Genomic DNA, 20,159 nt, shown 5'->3' on the forward strand with positions numbered 1-20,159 from the left:
GTGTGTGTGTGTGTGTGTGTGTGTGTGTGTGTGTGTGTGTGTGTGTGTCTTAATTTATCTTGTGTTTTATGATCTCCAGGATGACTGATGTGATCCTTAAAATGCTTGTTAGTTAGCAGGAACATCCAGTGCTAAAATGTTTTAAGTCTATTTGTGACCTCTTTATGCCTCCCAAACTAGCACCCTTAGATAATATTCGATTAATAGGTCTTCTCCAAACAATATTTTGTTGTTTAAAGTGAAGCAACCCCTCATAATAGGAAGGAGTCTATAGAGAATCAAACATAAAGTAACACCTTCTTTTCTGATGGACACTTTCAAGAAAACACTTGACTTATATTTAGGAATATATATTACTTAGCTGTATTACACATTTGAAACTCATTAAAAAGGAAGTCATTTAACACAGTTGACTCTTGAACAACATGAGTTTGAACTGCGTGGGTCCACTTAAATGTGAGTTTTTTTCAATAAATACAGTACTGTAGATATATTTTCTCTTATGATTTTCTTAATGTTTTCTTTTTTTTTTTAATTTATTAATTTATTTTGAGACAGAGCAGGGGAGGGGCAGGGAGAGAGAGGGAAAGAGAATCCCAAACAGGCTCTGCACCTGTCAGCACAGAGCCCGACATAGGGCTCGAGCCCACAAACCATGAGATCATGACCCAAGCTGAAACCAAGAGTTGGATGCTTAACCCACTGAGCCACCCAAGTGCCCCGACATATTATTTATTTTAGCTTACTTTATTATAAGGATGTAGTATATAATACATATATAAAATATATGTTAATCAACTATGTTATAGGGAAGGCTGTGGTCAAGTGTAGGCTATTAGTAGTAAGTGTTGTGGGACTCTAAATATGTGTGTGGAATTCTGACCTTGTAGGGGGTTGGTGCTCCTATCCCCCACATTGTTCAAGGGTCAACTGTACTTTTATTAATGATAAAGTATGTAATACTTCCTCTGTCTTTTATGCACACGTTAATGTATGAATAGTGGCGTTTCCTATTTCATTATCTTTTTTGTTCTCATTAATTTGTTTTTATGTAGATCCCTTTGATTTGAATCACAATCTTGGAGCTGGATTATCAAGGAAAAGTAAGTTGCTTTGTTTATAAATGTTAATGTGGTCTCTTTTCCTTTTAATCCATCTAACTGAGCATTTTTAACTCTTTTCTTCTCAGTGACAAATTTTATAATGAAAGCATTTATTAATGGTAGAAGAGTGTTTGGTATTCCAGTCAAAGGATTTCCGAAGGACTACCCATCAAAAATGGTAAGTGTCCATTGGAAATACCAAAAAACAATTCTAAAAGCCTTTATTAGGGCACCTGGGTGACTCAGTTGGTTAAGCATCTGACTTCAGCTCAGGTCACGATCTCATGGTTCATGAGTTCGAGCCCCGCATCAGGCTCTGTGCTGATAGGTCAGAGCCTGGAGCCTGCTTCAGATTCTTTGTCTCCCTCTCTCTCTCTGCCTCTCCCCACGCATGCTCTGTCTCTCTCCCAGAAGTGAATAAACATTAAAAAATACTTTTTTTAAGTTTATTTGAAAAATAAATAAAAAGTAAAAGCCTTTATTAAGCACCTAATTTGTACACATGACTCCAGTAATAAATACTCTTGAAAGTCTGGCGAAGCTAGCCAGGATAAACAGTTGCAATACAAAATAATCCCTAAAACCTTTTTCTAAACGTCCCAGTTCTGAGGCCATTTATTAGGAGAACAGGGAGAAACAGCCACACGTGGAATCTGGGTGGGAAAATAGGCCTTTTGGCGCTGCTGCTTTTCCTTGGTAACGCACATAGATGGCACTGCTGTTCCAGCAGCATTCAGCTCCGTGCCAGCCTGTGCCAAGCCCAGCTCGCACACAGCTAAGGGTCCTCCACCTGCTCATATGAAGTCTAGATCCTTCAGTCTACTTGAGAGTAATGCATCTCTTAGTGGGAACAGGAGAGAGACAGTGTCACTTGTGCTGGCAAGCTCGCTGGTGTCCTATAACCTAATACTCAAGATTTTTATGGGACCGGACTCATTAAAAACAAAGCCAGATTGCACAAAAATTCCCTTCAGTGAGCAAAAACTAGAGGGTTTTCTGTTAAAAATAAATTTTTTTTTCCTTCACTAATTTTCTCTATAAAGACTTTTTAAACGAGCCTGAAGCATATGAGTGTATTAAGAGTAGGGGGGTATCCTCAGCACTGGATTGTGTCTGTGCGTCTCGTTTTGGCTAGATATGCCATGGCTGCCCTCTACGCCAAGGCTTCTGAAACTTGATCCAGCAGATCTCCTTGGGGGTTTTGTCCTTGGGGATTCTAATCCAGGGGATTGGGGTAGGGCCCAAGACTTGGATTTCTTACAGGCTCTCAGGTGATGGCCGTGCTCCCTTCCGGTCCTCACCTTAATTTCAGTGGCAAGGAGGCTTCACTCCAGCCATTGTCTTCCCTTCCTTCTGATATGTTTCTCCAAAGCCACAACAAAACAAAGCAACAACACATGGCTCCTTTCTTTTGCTCTGTGTAGTCTGTGTAATGCAAATCATAATCCTCAATTTTTTGGGTTCTAGCCTTTTCATTTTATGAGGAAGTGAAGCCTTCTTAGCTGGCCGCGGCTTCCCCCGCGTCCTGGGGAAGCTGACTCACGGGCATGTGTGATGCTCTCGTGTAGAAATGTCCTGGAAAAACAGGCTCCCTTTATGGTTAGGGTGAAACTGTGGGCCGCAGGATGAAAAGGAATAAACCAACATGAAATTTAGGTAAAACTGTCCCTAAGCAGTATAGTAATCGTTATTCAAAAGAAGTTTTCCGATCGATACCTGGTTAGTTGTTGTGTTTTGACCTCACATTAATCGTTCATAGTTTTCTATATGTATGTTCCGCTAGGAATACTTTTTTGATCCAGAAGTGCTAACTGAAGGAGAGCTGGCACCAAATGATAGATGTTGCCGAATTTGTGGGAAAATTGGACACTTCATGAAGGATTGTCCTATGAGGAGAAAGTAAGTCCGTGTTCAAAAGGGGTGGTTCTGTTTTACTTTCTTATTGTACCAATTTTTAAATGAGGTTCTGTTGTAACAGAAAATAAACTTGTGTTAAATCCAGCAGTTCTCAGATAAATGATTTTTTGCAATGAATATGAAGTGATTTAAAACACGCCTTTAAGCACGGATGACCAGAAGTCCCTCGAGTTTCCAGATAACAGTCTTCCAGGCCTGGTCCCCTTTCCTCATTTTGGTCACTGCCCCAGTTGTTACTCAGCCATTCGGTCACCGGCCTCTCCAACAGGGGTGAAAGAAGAGATGAGAAAAGTGAAATGAGTTCCTTCAGGACATCAGTGACACTTCCAGTATACAGGAACCGAGCTGTACCAGACTCGTCTACAGTTCATTGCCAGATAGGACCCTTCACTTGTATGCAGTTTAACCCTTAATAATTGCCGTGGCGAAGCCGCTCAGTTTGGTCACCATGCTTCTGGTGATGTTTGCAGGAGGGTCGGGGAGGGGGGAGGTTTGGGTTGCTTGCTTGGGACGAACTGTTGTTTTGGGTGGTGTGGTCTTAGCTGGACAACAATACTCATTTAAAAAACATGCTCCTTAAAATAAGGCACCATCTAGAATTTGAGGCTCTTATTTAGTAGTTTGGTTTTTTATTGAGATAATAGTCACTGATCACTGATACAACAAGAAAGAAATGTTTTTAACATTTTAAGAACATAAATCTCCTAACCCTTGTTTCCTTGTGAACTGGAACTTCCATGGCTTAAATTTCTAGTGCCTAGTAAAGAATGGGCCGCAGAATTTCAAGAATTCACCCCAAGGAGAATTCGAGTTTCATCACATCCGTATCACAGTAGGGTACTAAACCAGGGAGTTCCACTAACTGCAAACCCTGGTTTTATGGCACTAGAGTAACTGTGAAAATCAAAAAGAAAACCTACACCATCACCCTGAGGTTGCTTCTTGATAGAGCAGACGGACTTACATTTGTTACATTCTTGTTTTTCCCTCTGACACTTTCTGTTTCTGGTCATCTCCCAAACCTGGAGTGCTCTTAATATTTGGTCAGGTGTCTGTCTAGATTTTTCCTACTGGTGTTATATCATCTTCTAGAGTGAGGCGGCGGCGTGATCAGGAAGATACCCTGAACCAAAGATACCCTGAGAACAAAGAGAAGAGGAGCAGAGAGGACAAAGACATTCAGAACAAGCACACAGAGAGGGACGTGTTGACAAAAGAAGAGAAGCCCGTGCAGTGCACGCCTCAGAAAGCCAAGCCAGTGAGGACAGCTGTCGACCTGGGCAGAGAGAAAATCCTCAGGCCACCAGTGGAAAAATGGAAGAGGCAGGATGACAAAGACTTACGAGAAAAACGTTGTTTTATTTGTGGAAGAGAAGGGCACATTAAAAAGGAATGCCCGCAATTTAAAGGCTCTCCAGGTATGGATACCGGTCATACCTCGATGTTTGCCCTCGCATCTCAAGGGAAATCTCTCTTTTAAAGTCCTTTACTATTTTAGATATATTTATTTCTTTAACAAACCTACTTACTGAGGAAGATTTTGTTTTGAAGAAAGCGAACCCTCCCTCTCCTTTAACCCTGACCCTCTAGATGTCTTAAACTTATTCCCGGTTTCATTTAGAGGCTTATAAAAGTCATTTGGTTGACTTTTCTAAGATGATCAGTGAATGGAAAACCCAGTCATCCCCAGTGCCTAGAAACCCTAGCCTGAGTGACCAGAAAACATGCCGCCGCTTGAGCTTCACTTCTCAGTAGGTGCACTTAGGAAGTGATTGGCCATGGGGGAGGCACAGCAGAATCATGTCAGGACCCCAAGCGGTGGATAGTGAGCCACTTGTACTTCTCTTTACCTGTGTACATGCACATGCCTAGAAAAGGCACTGAAAGGAACTCTGTTACATGGCGACTGGTGGTTCTAACCGCGGAAGAGAGGAGGATGTGACTGTTTTAATACTTTCCTGCAGCGAGCAGAGTTATTCTTACGATGAGGAAAGATAGATGACCAGTCCATACTTGAAAATCATCCATACTTCTTGTCCCTTTGAGTTGTTGGATCTGCATTGACCCTTTCTATTAAATGGGTAAAGTGTCCACTTTGGGCATCCTTTTAACAGACTGTTAGCAGTGGGGGTACCTTCTGTGTACATATAAAAAGTTAGGATTTACAGAGCGGTTTACACACCCTCACTTTGTTTTTCCGAACAAACCTGAGAGAGTGGATGGAATCTGATTGGCATAGAAGAGAAACCCGGGGAAGTCATTTTCTAGATTAAAGTAGTAACCTTTCATGTTTGTCCTCAATTGCATATGTGTATGGACAGTGGAAAAAAGTCAGCACTGCTGACAATTCCCTTAAAGTACTCTACGGTCATTGTCCCTGGAACACTCGTACCTCTCTTCCGTTTTATTATATCATAGCAGCAACATAGTGTCTCTTTTTTTAAAGACAAGATTTTTAGAGCACTTATTTTTTTTTAAAGGAGCTTTATATGGAAAGTATATTTTTAAATTATTTAATTATTGGTTTTAAAATAGGACTTCAGTGTTTATGGAAGTTACAGCTTGCCCTGCTTCGATGGCACTCAGACAAATTTAAATTCAAACTCGTTGTGCCCTGACGTGCTACATAGACCAGATCTTTTATGATTATAAGAGTAAATCTATTTAAGAAAAATCAAAATAATAGCCATAGCTAACGTTCACTCAGTCGGGCACTATTTTAAGTACTTTACGCGGGCAGTCTCTTCTGATTTTCTCCCCAGCCCCATGAGATGCGGTATCGATAACCCCAGTTTACAGATGAGGAAACTGGAAACAGCATAGATAAGACGTAATGAAGTCGACCAGTTATTTTTGTAGACCCTTCTGAAGAACGGGCAGTGTGTGTTTACTAGTAGCACGAAGCACATGATCATCATGCTCCTCTTGGCTACAACACAGAGGTGAAGGGATGCCCCTGCATCCCCCAGCTTTGATGGGTTTCTTCCTCCCAGTTGGTAGCAAGTTCTACGTTGTCTACTAGTGAAGTTCTCCAGGTAGAGCGGTGCTTCTGGAAGGCTGCAGGGGCAGTAGCAGCAAGTCAAGGAGAGCCAGGGGGATCCCGGGGCAGGGATGGGTAGATAGGAAGGGGGGAGTGGGAGTAGAGAACGGGGCGTTTCCTCCAGCAGCAACTCGGAGTAAATCAGTTGCTTCTTCCTGTCCGAAAATTATGCTGCCCCCTCTCGTTTCTTCAAATACGTTACTTTGTCCACGCAGTATACTCAGTGGGAACTTCTGTCACATCCACAGAAAAATGTTCTGTGAAAGTTTGAAAACAGGGCTACTGCTTTCATTTTACAGTGAGAACAAAAAGTGCTAATTTTTCCCTCAGGTATGTCTAAATCAGATTGTGTGTTTGGATCCCCTCCTCCACCTAGTCCCTTGAGACCAACTGGCACATTTGCTCAGGTAAACCTAGCTCAGCCCTGAGCAGGAAGCCCTTGGCTCATCTGTCTGTCAGCACGCACTTCCCGAGTGCTAGTCCTCGGCGAGGTGCTGGGCGCCCCAGGCCCTGGCCTCTTCCTTCTGGCTAACGCTCCTGGCTTCTCCCTCAGCACCCCCGCGCCGCGTGTGGTGAGGCTTGCTGTGTGCCGGTGGCAGGGGCGCTTCCAGGGCTCCTGAGTCTCTGTCTTGCTTTTCAATTAACTTGCAGAGTTCTGCCTTCCACACGCCTAATTTCAGCCCTCTCTGGATATGGTTACGGTTTTAAGGCTGTTTCAGATGCTCTTCCTTTCGATTTTGTAAACCAGTCTATTTCATTTTTTAGGCAGTGCTTTTACATGAAGACAAAAAGAAACAAAAAACAACCATATTTTTGAGTCCCCAGTCAGGTATGTGGGTTTAAAAAAAAAAAATGTGTGTTATTTTATTTATTGCATAGTTTACCACATGCCTTTTGAGATGCTTCCTTTGAGTATGTGGTTTTAACAGGGACTGGACGTCAGAATCACTTGGGGAACTTTTACAAATACAGCTGCCCTCCCCCCACCCTTCAGAGGTTAGGCTTGAGCCTGTGCTCTAAGGTGGTCCCTATATCATCCCTAAGTAAGAACCATAGCCTTTAATTATTTGTTCCTCTTCCACGCTTTTTGTTTCTGATTTGAAACTGCCACTGTCTTGTCAGCAGTATGTTCTCCTCATGAGACTATCTACCTTACACAAAAGTAAGGAAAGAAAGAAATTGTTGGCCTGAACTCCTCTCTCTCTCTCTCTCTCTCTCTCTCTCTCACTCTCTCTCTGTCTCTCTCTCTCCCTCTCCGCCCCCCTCCCTCTCCTTCTCTCGGCTGCATCATTTATTCATTCCTTCAACAAATAGTGATTAAGCCACCACCCCCCTACCGCCCAGCCTCTAAGCACAGAATATGGGCCTCAACACTGACGATACAGCAGTGGACCAGCCCCTTCTCTCATTTACTCCACATCCTTGTCAGAAGAGAGGTGTAAATATTCCCTATGGCAACAGGTGCTAAGAAACACAAAGCAGGGAAGGGGAAGGGAATGCTGGATAGTACTGTGGCGTCTCTGATGAAGTAACATTTACACAAAGAAATAAAAAGAGGGGCAAGTTAGGGGAAGTTGGAGTTAGACTGTTACCACAGAACAAAAACCACATTGTCCCCCCGTGTCACTGAGTGACGTGAGCAGGGAGGGGTGGTAGGCGAGGTCAGGGTAGATGGATCTGGATCATGAGGTGCCTTGAGCGCTGGCAGGGATGGCTTTCTTTCTCTCCATGAGATGGACAGCTTTTGGAGGCTTTGGAGCACAGGCGGTATTGTGGGAATTCTGATGGCAAAGGTTCCCGTTGTAAAAGTCTGCTGGGCAGAGGTGAGGGTGGCAACAGAGCCATGAGGAGGCTCCTGCTGGAGCTTAGGGGAGAGCCGGCACTGGCTCACACTCAGGTGGAAGCAGCAGGGGACTCGAGGACTGGTCACGCTCTGGATATTCTGAAGGTGGTGCCAACATGGTCTGTTGCTGGGTTGGATGATTGCGTAGGACAGAATGCACCCGAGGTGACACTACGATTTTTGGCCTGAGCAACTAGAAGACCAGAAGTGGGACTTCCTGTGTCGAGAAAGAGGAAGAACAGATTTGGGCACAAAGAGTCCAGCCTTAGCCATGTAAATTTGGCCGCTGGGTGTTTGAGTAGAGATGCCAGGTAGCCAATGAGATGTATGAGCTGGGCGTTCAGAGCAGAGGCCTAGGCTGAAGATAGAGACTTGAGTATTGTCAGGGCAGAGATAGTATTTGAAGGCCTGGGTAGGAGTGGGATCGCCTCCGAGGTAAACACAGAACAAAAAGAGAAAAGCATTTAGAGGCTCAAAATAAACAAAGGAGACTGACAGAAGACGGTCAGTGAGGGAACAAGTGAGCCGGCTCCTGGAGTCCAGTGGAAAAGGGGCCTCAGAGAAGGGCTTGGCCATGTGTGGGTGCTGCTGCTGGGAAGTCTGGGGCGGTGTAGACTGATCAGTAAGCATTGCATGTGGCAGTGCAGAAGTCACCAGTGAGTCGGAAAAGAGCCCTGCCTCTGGAGTGGAGAGGACAAAAACCTGATTGCAGGGATTTCTGGTGAGAAGCGCTGGAACCAGTCTGGGCAACCAGACCTCCCAGCATCCTTTCCGGCCTGCCAGGCCTGTGGACAGATGCTCAAAGGACGGCAAGATCAGGAGGCTCTGAAGGCCCTTCTGGTGTTCAAGTATGCTTTTGATCCTGAAAGGGAAGGGGAGAAATTGAGGGGTGGTGGGAGAAAAACTTTAATATACTGAGACACTTTTTTAGCTTTTTTTAGTAAGAAGGGATGAAACTTTAAACTTGATACAAATATTCTGAGTTCTGGCCTGAAGACCCACCCTCTTAGTAACTTTGCCGTGTGTGTGTGTGTGTGTGTGTGTGTGTGTGTGTGTCAATAAAGTAGGTTTAAAGAAGGGAAATTGTATAAGCAAATAGAGCACGTGTAGTCTTTTTAACTTGATTATATAGTTTCTGAAATTTTAAAACTTCATTGATATAACGACATTTTTGTATGTAGTGTAAAGCAACTCAACATTTTATGCTCAGTCCATATATGTTGTATGTGTAATGTGGGCACACTGTTTTTAGATTGGAGAGTGGCTGTGTTAGTTAGAATGTGAAGAGACAAGCTGTCTCTACCGTCACTGAGAAATAGCGCTCCCGATTCCGGGGCAGCCTTCTGAGCCCCCGCGGTAGAGAGAGTGCCTCCCTGCGCTCACCCACCCAGCCTGAAATAAGCTGGGGCGCAGTGACCCCACCCTGGGAAAGCAAAGAGAGTTCCAGACAAGGAGTGTTTGGTTGTCTCTACTTGGAATGTTGTTAACAAGAGAAAAATAAATGGAATAATGAAATTATTTAGCTACTTCCATTTCTGTCAGGATGGAGATGAAGTATCTCAAGTATATACAATAATAGGATTAGGCATTTCTTTTTATGCCATGTGAATTTTAGGGTGGTTTTTTTTTTTTTTTTTTTTTTTGGTCTGTTTTGTGTAATGATTGTAGAAAACATGTGAAGGGACCTCAAATCTCTTTACGATTACAATTTAAGAGGAATGGGTGTTAGGTTGGTACAGAGGTCAGGTGATTCAAAGAGAAAGAACCAGAAATCTTGAGAGAATTACTCCCCTTACCTAAAAAGGGAATGGTGTGCGAAAAGGTAAAGGACTCAGGAGGCTCTATGAGAAAACGCAGGAGCAGCTGTTTCCAGGGAAGATGTAATTGTTCTCAGTGGAATGCATGGATGTAAAACCAAGAAGAGTTCTAGTGGGAAACCTCTAAAATCAAACAGAAGTGAAATGGGAACGGGGCCCTGTCATGAGCCAATTTGATGGACAGTGAGAGCAACCACGAAGGACAGAGGAGGAGGGTGACAAGCAGCCTCTGAAAGCCAGATGTGGGAAACAGACCCACTGCCGTTTGTGGGATCACTTCCCATAGATCCTGCGAGAGTTTAAGGGTCACAGAGTTACCGTATGTAAACAAGCCAAAAGAATGTTGTTTTTACGAGATTCAGCCTTGAACAGATACTTCCAGAACATTACACATAGGAAAAATACCGATCCTTGCTTCATCAAGATGCTCCTTTTGCTAAGGTCAGGGTGTTGAAGAACATCACCTCTACAGGCAGATTGCAGGGTGTGATTTCTAGCTCTGTGATCTTGAAAAACCTGCTTAGCCTCTACTTGACTCAGTTTCCTCATCTGTTACAAGGGGATAATCATCCCTGAGTTGTAGGGATGTTGAGAAATCCATGTGAAAGCACTTAGGACAGCACCTGTGTGTAGCAAGCAGCGCAGAAGTTTGTAGGGATGGTGATTGCATCAATGCTCCTACACTGCATCCGTCAGCATAGCTCCTGCTGAAGGTTTTTACACATCTTGAATGTAGAAGTTTATTCTGATTTTATAAATTGTTTGTAAGTGGGGGAAGAATACAGATGTTGGACATCCGGACATATACTTGGAAATGGCATTACCAATTGACAATAAGGATTACTGTAATTATCTTCTGCATAAGACTTGAATATTTATAAACATTTTGAGCAACTGTAAAACTTAAAACTTGCATTTGCTACAGAAGAAAAATTATTACAATAAATATGTCTACTTCATACCAGAAAAAAAAAGAAAACATTAATGGGTGGTTAAAATCGATCTTAATTGAACTCTTCAAGTAAGTATATGATAGCTATTAAGACTTGTCAAATTAACCCACAGTGTATTTACCCAAATTATCTATATTATAAATCTGAAATATGTCTCGACTGTAAGTAGTATTAAATTTCCCCAGAGCTGCTCTTTTCCACAGTGCTGAATGTGTGGTGCACGGGTAGCCCCCCAGCGAGCTGCTGGTAGGACAGCTCCTGTTCTCTCCTATTAGCCTTATTGGCCGTAGGCAAGAGCCCGGCTTCTCTGGGCTCCAGACGTCTCATCTACCAGTGCTGATGGCACCATTTAGCCCATCAGACCCTGAGATTCAAACACCCAGCCCATAACAAGCACTCGGCCAAGTTCTCTGTCCTGACTTTCCATTCCTTTCTACTAGGCTGTATAGAATTCTTAACTCCCAAATGGGAAGAGCGGTGGATAGACAGTTCGGTGAATTCCCGTGTTCTTCACTGTGACTCCCCCCGCCTCACACACACAGCTGCCACAATGCCTTAGATGTCCCGTGAGTCTTGTTGATAAGAGGTGTACACATTTTGAAAGAACAAGGAAAACTAAGTGGGAGAATGGTCAAGAATATGAGCTTTCAGGTCAGACATACTTGAGTTTGAAGTACAGCCCAACCATTTGCTGGCTTACTGAACCTCTGTGCCTCAGTTTCCTTATTCATAAATTGGGGCTAACACCTCACAGGGCAATTGTAAGGATTAATTTCATCTACAGAAAGCCCTTCACACAGCATCTGGCACATATTATCCCTCAAGTTATCACTGCCTTGTTACTGTTGTAAACAAAACCTGCCCCACTGTTACTTACCTCTTCTAACTTAGAGGACAAATGTATAATGGAAGTTTTTAACAAAAAAACAGGAGTACGTGGAGGTTGTAGAACCATAGCCATCAACTGATTTTTATGCTTAAGTGAATTACTCTGGTTTACATGTAACAATTTATTCAGTATGAGAATCTCAAAAAACTAACATTTTTCTATTCCTTAATCCTCCCCTATTTTGCAAAGAAAATTACATTTCAACAAAAAGAAACTACATCTGTCTCTTCATTTATTCCATTTTAATCTCATGGTTTGAAATCTTAAAAACTGGAGATGTTGTAAGAGATTGGTGGTATCTTTTCTCCCTCATAATGATGTATATATACTAGTATAACTTTTTTCCTTGACCAGAATTTAAAAGCCTACTGAAAAAAAAAAAGGGGGGTCTTTATGATAAGGGCACCTGGCTGGCTCAGTCAGTAGAGCATGTGACTCTCGATCTCAGAGTTGTAAATTCAAGTCCCAAATTGGGTGTAGAGATTACTTAAAAACAAAATCTCTTAAAAAATATAATAACAGAAGTACCTTTGTAAACAATATGGGGAGACCTTATTATTGAGTACAGATCATTCTTTTTGATACCCTTTTTGATATTCCAGTATGTGAATATACCATTATTTATTTAATCATTCCTTATTAATGGACTAGCTATTTTCAAATATTTGGTATGTCAGTGTCTTCCAGGACTTGTTTTGCTTTCATATTCTTCCCCCAAAATGGAGAAAACCCATACATCTCATATATTTTTAAGTTGATATCTATATTTTTCATTAGAATTGCAAAGTATATAACGCCTGGGGTCTTTTAAAATAAATATTGACATTTTAAAGTAAAACTTCTCAATTAGCCTTAAATGTTTCAAATGAAATTAATATGCTTTTTCATATGAGCTACTATTCATTTACAGCTGTTTAACAGGCAGAAATTTTATATCATTTTACTTTCCTCCTTGAATTCCTTTGTTTTACTTTCATCTTAAGGTGGTATATTTTTATCATATATATTTCAAGCATTTTAGGAGCACCCAGGTGACTCAGTCGGTAGAGCATGCGACTCTTGATCTCAGGGTTATAAGTTCAAGCCCCATGTTGAATATAGAGATTCCTTAAAAATAAAATTTTAAGGGGCGCCTGGGTGGCTCCGTCAGTTAAGCCTCTGACCTCTCAGCCTAGGTCATGATCTGCAGTTCATGAGTTCAAGACCCACATCATGCTTCTCTGCTGTCAGCGCATAGCCTGCTTCGGATCCTCTGTCCCCCTTTGTCTCTGCCACACTCTCTCTCAAAAATAATAAATAAACGTAAAAAAATTTTTTTTATTAAAATCCTAGAAAAAAAGATTAAAATTCAAGCATTTTATTAATCAGCCTATCCTACTCATCTGTAACAAAAATATTTATACATTGGATCGTTATGATCTTGGTCAAAGTATGAAAATTTCTAAATTGAGTTTTGCATTAGAATATATAATTGATCAAATGTTAACAAATTTTCATTAAAAATGACCTTTTTATGGGTGAAAAAACTGTGGGGTTTTTTTGTTGTTTTTTTTGTTTGTTTGTTTTGCACAAGTCAGAGATGGGGCAGAGAGAGAGAATTTTAAGCAGGCTCCATGCTCTGTGTGGAGCCCGACACAGGGCTTGATCCCATGACTGTGAGATCATGACCTGAGCTGAAATCAAGAGTCGGATGCTCTACTAACTGAGCCACTCAGGCGCCCCCCAAAATTTTTACATTCACATACCAAATGTGATGGCCATTCAGTGAGATAGATGGGATTTCTCCATGCATTCATGTATTGTTGGATCAATACTGCTTATTGCAGGAATGAAATGATGTTCCTTAACCATTTTTTTTTTCCTGAATCTTTTGTTTTTATAGTTGGCAACCATCAACAAACCTCAGTAGTCTCTATGATAGGATACTAAAAATAACAGATACTTTTTCAGGGAATGGAAGATGTTTTACAACAGTGCCACTCAGTTATTGTCATTTCTTTTTAACTAAATGCCCAAAAATTACATAGTAATGTATCATCAGGAAGTAATTTTTGATGATCATAGCTATCAATGTAATTTTTATGAAAGCTAAAAATTTGGGGTTTTTATTAGAAGCATTCACACTGACCACAGATACCAGCATTTCAGCACCCCAGATCCACATACCACATTAATATTTGGATGAGTAGGAGACATGCCACTCTTTTTTAAAGTAGGAGAAGAACTGTGAATGAAAGACAGGTGTGCCTCCTGAGAACCAGCCCAGAGCCTTGGAACACTGCCGTCAAGTCCCCTCAAGCTCCCTGCCCTCTTGTCCTGTTCCATTGGCTCAGTAATACACGTGCCCGAGTTTCAAGACCACTGTTTATATAAAACTCTATCAGGCACATTTGCCTAGTTACTTCCTCAGGATAAATTCCTAGTCAGAAGAGCGATAGGTTAAAAAGTATGCACGTTTTCACAGTGATGCCAGCAATGCCAAAACGGGATTATTGACAATCCCAAGGAGTCCCTGACAGCCTGTTTCCCCTACCCTCACGTCATGGCAACAGCCCCTTTTGCCAATTGGCTTGTATCCTCCATTGAAGGCTCATATTTTTCATGTTTTCATTTGTATTTCTTCATGTTTCTGTCTCTGTGTTTTTCAATTAGGGTATTCATCTTTGGTCTTTAGCTCTTTCCACATAGAAAGCCATACATGTTTTGTCACATGTTCTGTCCTTCACCGCTACCATCCCAGTTTATTATTCTTTCAGCCTCATTTATGATTCGTTTTGCCACGTAGTCACTTGCTTGTTTGGTTTAGTAGTTTCATCTAGCCAACTTTTAGGTCCTTTCAAGTCATGCTTATAGTTTTGTAAATTTCTTGTTCTTGCCCCTCATTACATGAAAGTTCATCCACGTTTTATTTCTAGTGGTTTTACGTTTTTACATGCACATTTTTTATAGGAAATTTCTTCAGGTTCCAGGAGATTTATTTTTATATATAGGGGATGTAGTAATAAGACTGTTAGTACTATTCTTAGAAAAGAGCAGTTTGTGAACATTTTGGAGAAAATGTAAAGATACAGATATAAGCCATCTATTAGAGAATGGACTTAATTTTTTTCACATTTTCTTTTCAATCTTTTTTTAATAAAAGATCATTAAGATGGTACAAGTCCCCTTTGGCTACCATCCCATACCCACTCCATGCATCGTGTCCCCTCCACCCCAGAGGCATCTGTTATGCATTCAGATGTTCTTCCAGTTCTTTTCTAAACTTGCATATGTAGCCTTTAACGAATGTGTCCTTGGTGATTTTTTTAATTTAAATGATGTATTATACTGTGTAATAAGAATGTTCTACAACCTGCTTTTTCATATCTATTTAATGAAGTAATTTTGAAATGAATATATATTGCTATTTATACATTTAGTATTATTTTTCTTCCAGTATTCCATGTATGAATACAGAATATTTTATACATTACCTAGCACATGAGCATTTAGGTTGCATTTGTTTTTTTGTTACTATAAACAGTGCTGTAGTGAACATTCTTTTCTGAGTCTCCTTGAGCATATATGAGCGATTCTATAGTTTTTATACCTAGAAGTCAAACTGTTGAGTCATTACATATGTGCATTTTCAGTTTAGTTAGATATGGTCAATTATTGGTTGAAATAATTGCCACTCCCACCAGCAACCCTGATAGGTGAAAAATACTTTGGTCGTGTTCTCATGTATATTTTCTAGACTGTGGTGATGTTTTTGTTTATTAAGCAGTTGGAGTTATTCTTCTGTGAATTGCCTGTTCATATCATTAGCCCATCTTACTTGTTTGCTGACCAGTTGGAGTTCTTCTGTGAAGTCTCTGTTCCTATCATTTGCCCATTTTCCTGTTGCATTATTGTTTCCTTATTAATTTGTAAGTGTTCTTCATTTATTCTGAATACTACTCCTTTATTATATACATTCTATGTATCTTCCTCTAGTATATCTTGTCTTTCTACTTGGGTCTGTTGCCATTCCAGAGTTTTAAATTTTAAGATAATCAAATGATTGACTTTACATGATTAGTTTTCATGGTCATGTGGCTCAGTGATTTTAGGGTCATCTTTAAGAAATTCTTCCTCGGGCACCTGGGTGGCTCAGTCAGTTAAGCGTCCAACTTTGCCTCAGGTCATGATCTCACGGTTCATGGGTTCGAGCGCCTAGAGCCTGCTTCGGATTCTGTGTCTCCCTCTCTCTCTGCTCCTTCCTTCCCTGCTCGTGTTCTGCTCTCAAAAATAAACATTAAAAAAAATTTTTTTCAAGAAATTCTTCCCTTATAAGATACCCATCTATATTTTCTTCCAATACCTTTAAAACTTTATTTTTTCTGTTTAGATCTTTAACCCATCTGGATTGTATGTAAAGTATGAGGTGTAGTGATATAAACTTTTTGTCCCTTGAATGAAAAGTCGATCCTAGATACTTTGGGCGGTTCAGAATATCAAAGATTTGTTGCCTGTAGATACTCTAGGGTATAAATACCACAGGAGAATGCTTTGCTTCTTCCTGATAGCACTCATTTTTCACTATGAGTTGATCATCTAGATGCTATACTTTGAAAAGTTTGCTTCTGTGGGGCATAAATTTCTATTTGCGTACTTAATATGTTTACCTTAGAAAATGTAGATAGTTAAGCAAAATAAAGAAAAAAGAGCCATTTATACCTAATTCTAGAGCATAACTACTATTTAGGTTTTGGAAGTAAAGTCTTCCCATCTTTTTCTATCAATGCACTAATAATGGCTAACATTTATTGAGTACTTTCTGTGTACCAGGTACTGTTTAGTTGTTTTATCTGTATTAATTGATCTATTCTTCACAATAATCCCAATGCGGATAGGTGTAAGGGCCCACATTTTACAGATAAGGAAAATGAGGCACCAAACATGATTGATGGGATTTTTCATTTGTTTTTAACTTTTCATGTTTACGAAAATACTATTCATGTGGTTTTATAGCTTTTTATGTTATTAATTGTCCTATGCATACCTCATATTCCATTAGCCATATCACAAGTTTTGGACATTTAAGTTATTTGCATACTTAAGTTATTATTAGGTTTCTATGACTATTCATTTAGCAAAATTCCTAACCACCTCTCTGTCCTTCTGATCTTCCTTCAATTTGGTGATCAAAAATTATTTTAATTTGCATTTCTTTGATCACCCAATGATACTGAATGTTTGTTATATATACTCCTGCTTTTTTTTTTCCTCTTCCCAAAATTGCTTTTCATTTTCCCAGCTGTATGTTGGTGTTCATCTTTTCCCTATTGACTTGTAAATTCTTTAGTAGTAAGCATAGCAAGCCTTTTTCATTGGTAAAGCTTAGGAAACTTCCCCACCCCAAAATTATATAAATATTCACTACTTCTTACACTTTGACTCTCTTCTATTTAATTCTCAAACTTAATTCATTTGGAATTGTGTGGAGAGGAAGGATATGTTGTAAGAAAGATACCTAAGCCCCCTTTCTCCCAAAATACTTATTTGACACAGTACCAGTTATTGAACAATCCATACTTTACCTCATTGGTTAAAAATGCAACCCTTGGGGCGCCTGGGTGGCTCAGTCGGTTAAGCGTCCGACTTCAGCTCAGGTCACGATCTCACGGTCCATGAGTTCGAGCCCCGCGTCGGGCTCTGGGCTGATGGCTCAGAGCCTGGAGCCTGCTTCCGATTCTGTCTCTCCCTCTCTCTCTGCCCCTCCCCCGTTCATGCTCTCTCTCTGTCTCATAAATAAACGTTAAAAAAAAAAAAATGCAACGCTTGGCATATACTACTTTCTTATATGTAATCACTTAAGAATTTTCAGTTTTCTTGTTTCATTGATCTATTTGTTTATGCTCCAGAACAAGACTTATTAACTGTTCTGTAGTATGGTTTTAATTAGTAATCTACATTTCTGTCCTCCTGTAAATATAATAAATGTTCTTTTTTCCTTTTTACATCCGTAAGTTATTGCTAGAATGTGACCATCCACAGGTTCATATCCACAAAGTAGTGATGCAAGATATTTATTTCTAACCAAAGAGTTTTTTGCAATCTGTTCTGTGTGGTTGTAAACGAAGACACTGATCTATGCAAAGCAGGGGTTTTGAAAAGTCCACTGACCTTCTACACCAATATGGACATAATGAACACGCCACTGTATTAGAATGATGTCACTCTACCAACTTGCCTGCCTTTAGAAAGAATTTTGACTAGGTGTGTGTTTAATTGATCATGTTCCATACGTGCCCTTTTTTTTACCTAGCCCTACTCGCTCAATCCAAAACAAGTGACCAATGCCAGTGTGAAAAGTTTCTGTAAATAATGAATAATAAGAAGTAATCTTATGGCTTTTGTGATAAAGTGAGGCTTGTTTTATTTATGTTGGGTTTTTTCTTCCCCCCCTCTAGGTAGCCTTTCCAGTAAATATATGACTCAGGGAAAAGCCTCAGCGAAGAGGACCCAGCAGGAATCATGAGGGAAGGAAAATGCAGCACTCTAAATGGCCACTCAGGCGGGCCCATTCTCTTTGAAATTAGGTTCATTTCACAGGACACAGCAGTGTAGATCAGGCTTCTACTTAACACTCTAGGGAAATGTCAGATTTTTTTTTTAACTTAATGAAATTGTTAATGAGGAAAAAAAAATTAATAGAGTCTTAACCTACGACAAATCCCCATAGATATAAGGATTTTAAGAGAAAGCCATGACGTATGTATTTAAGCCAGGTTTTATTTTTTTTTTTAAGCCAGGTTTAAAAAAAAAAAAAAAAAAGCATAATTATGGGCCAGTATTCAGTGAATACAATTTCATGGTTTTTAATTCTTTCAGAGCACACTAAAACTGGTGTGCTGATAAACCCCTAGTAAATTACCCCTTTTTTTCCATCTATAAATCCCTTTTTTGTTTTGAAGAGGGGAGATTATATTTATTGTTGTTTACTGAATCCTTGTGTGAAAGCATATCAAATATGTGTGAACCGCTACTACTGTATTTACTACGATTTACAAGCCGATTTCATTGATATTTGTAGAAGTGATGACGCGAACACGCGTACATATTTGTGTGAGCCTTCCGGGGTATGCAGCTCCACTGAGGGGCTTTGGTTTTTTTCCCCCTCTCTAATTTTAAGTTGACATAAAATTACTATGCTCCTACAAATGAAGTAAGGGAAACGAATAGTCCTGTTTGCTGCTAAAAACATTTTCAAAGGAAAAACGACAAAATATAGAAGTGCTTTTTACTTTTTATGATACTCTGAAATTAGGGTGGAGAACTTTTAAAACTCCCTGAAGATGAAAGAGGCCATCTCTGCCAATCACAAGTTTGGTTGGTGTCATTTTGGGGTCTGACTGGAGCCCTCCTGGAACTGTTTCTCTAACTCCACAAGCCCTTCCAGAAGTAGTACGTGGCCAGAACTATGCCTCGGTTTATTTATCATTTTGAAATAAAATCAGACTTTCAACCTGTAATTTTATCCACATTCCTTTCTAGCGAGAGTCCTAATGTCGTGAGGAAACCGGAGGGAGGGAGGGCAGTACAGAACTGCTCCTCTTCATCTGGCGCCCCCTCTCCTTGTGCTCATGCCAGCTGCTGGTCATCGGCCCCACTGTGCGCCAAGCTCTGGGAACGCGCAGAGGAGAGGCACAGACTTGGGGGGATGGAAACAGAGAAGGACGGAGAGGGTGTTTGCTGGGCAAGCGTTCCCAGGTAGGAGAGGGCTCGGAAAATAAGACATCTGTGAGCCTTTCTTTTCACCTACTGGAAGACATATTCCAGCTAAGGAAGAATCCTATCGCGAGGAACTACAGAATCTGGGCAAGTTGTGCTAGGATCAGCGATCGTTCCTTACTCAGCTTTAACGAACCCAAACTCCTGAAGTAAAGCATGAATTATGTACCCGGGGCCGAAGCTGCTCCCCATGACTTTCCTCAGCTGCTCCTCTTCTGATTTCTCTTGCCTTCAACTTGAAAGTGAGCTTGACCGGGCACACACTTCTCGTCACACTTTCTTTGGAAAGCTTAGTGATGCGGTCTTCTGGCCTGATAGCAGAAATCAGAGACCGGCCGAATTTTTGTTTCCTGGTAGGTTTTATTTTTCTGCTTGGATGCTCCAGTGTTTGTTTATCCCTATAAGTTTGTGTCAGTGACTTTTGTCTGAAACCAAAGCAAATCCCATGTATCTCTAGCCCAGTTTGGTTTTTTGGTGGTTGGGTTTTTTCCATCTTGGGAACGTGTGTTCTTAATTTTTTTTTTTTTTTTTTCTCAAAAATGCTTTTGTCTTCTTTTCAGTATTCCTCTTTCTCCATGCTAGGAACACTTTTCAAATTTAATCTCCACATGAGTGACTGGATTTTTGGTGTCATTCTGCTGTTTGCTGTTTCTCATGTGGATTTTGTCATTTCATTTATAATTGTCTTCAGCTTATTTCAGCCACCTTCCCTTTCCTCTCAATTTTAATTATCTTCCTCTTTATGGAAACCATGTTTTCTTATATCCTTTTGAGAATGTTAAAAAGCTTCCTACATTTTATTCTAATTCCTGTTCTGGATTTCAGTCCCTCACACTGGATCG

The 20,159-nt window shown here is 40.5% G+C and overlaps 1 protein-coding gene across 9 annotated transcripts in view; it reads left to right on the forward strand.

Moving 5' to 3' along the window:
* TUT7 (terminal uridylyl transferase 7) overlaps window positions 1-19,058 on the forward strand; it is a 62,206-nt gene extending 43,148 nt beyond the window's left edge. For 6 of the 9 annotated variants that reach the window (XM_040450262.1, XM_040450264.1, XM_040450261.1 and 3 more), the window contains exons 23-29: window positions 1,056-1,103; window positions 1,190-1,281; window positions 2,887-3,002; window positions 4,113-4,438; window positions 6,391-6,467; window positions 6,826-6,889; window positions 17,997-19,058. In XM_040450262.1, the coding sequence (XP_040306196.1) occupies window positions 1,056-1,103; window positions 1,190-1,281; window positions 2,887-3,002; window positions 4,113-4,438; window positions 6,391-6,467; window positions 6,826-6,889; window positions 17,997-18,064 (791 nt within the window). In that variant the 3' untranslated portion in view covers window positions 18,065-19,058. Of the gene's footprint in view, window positions 1-1,055; window positions 1,104-1,189; window positions 1,282-2,886; window positions 3,024-4,112; window positions 4,439-6,390; window positions 6,468-6,825; window positions 6,890-13,985; window positions 13,997-17,996 lie in introns of those variants that run through there. The other 3 variants (XM_040450269.1, XM_040450268.1, XM_040450270.1) reach the window with 3 other exon arrangements.
* The last annotated feature ends 1,101 nt before the right edge of the window (window positions 19,059-20,159 follow it).

This window comes from Herpailurus yagouaroundi, unplaced genomic scaffold (genome assembly GCF_014898765.1).
Source record: "Herpailurus yagouaroundi ecotype Mexico unplaced genomic scaffold, PumYag 201, whole genome shotgun sequence".
In the NCBI taxonomy this organism is placed as follows: domain Eukaryota; kingdom Metazoa; phylum Chordata; class Mammalia; order Carnivora; family Felidae; genus Herpailurus; species Herpailurus yagouaroundi.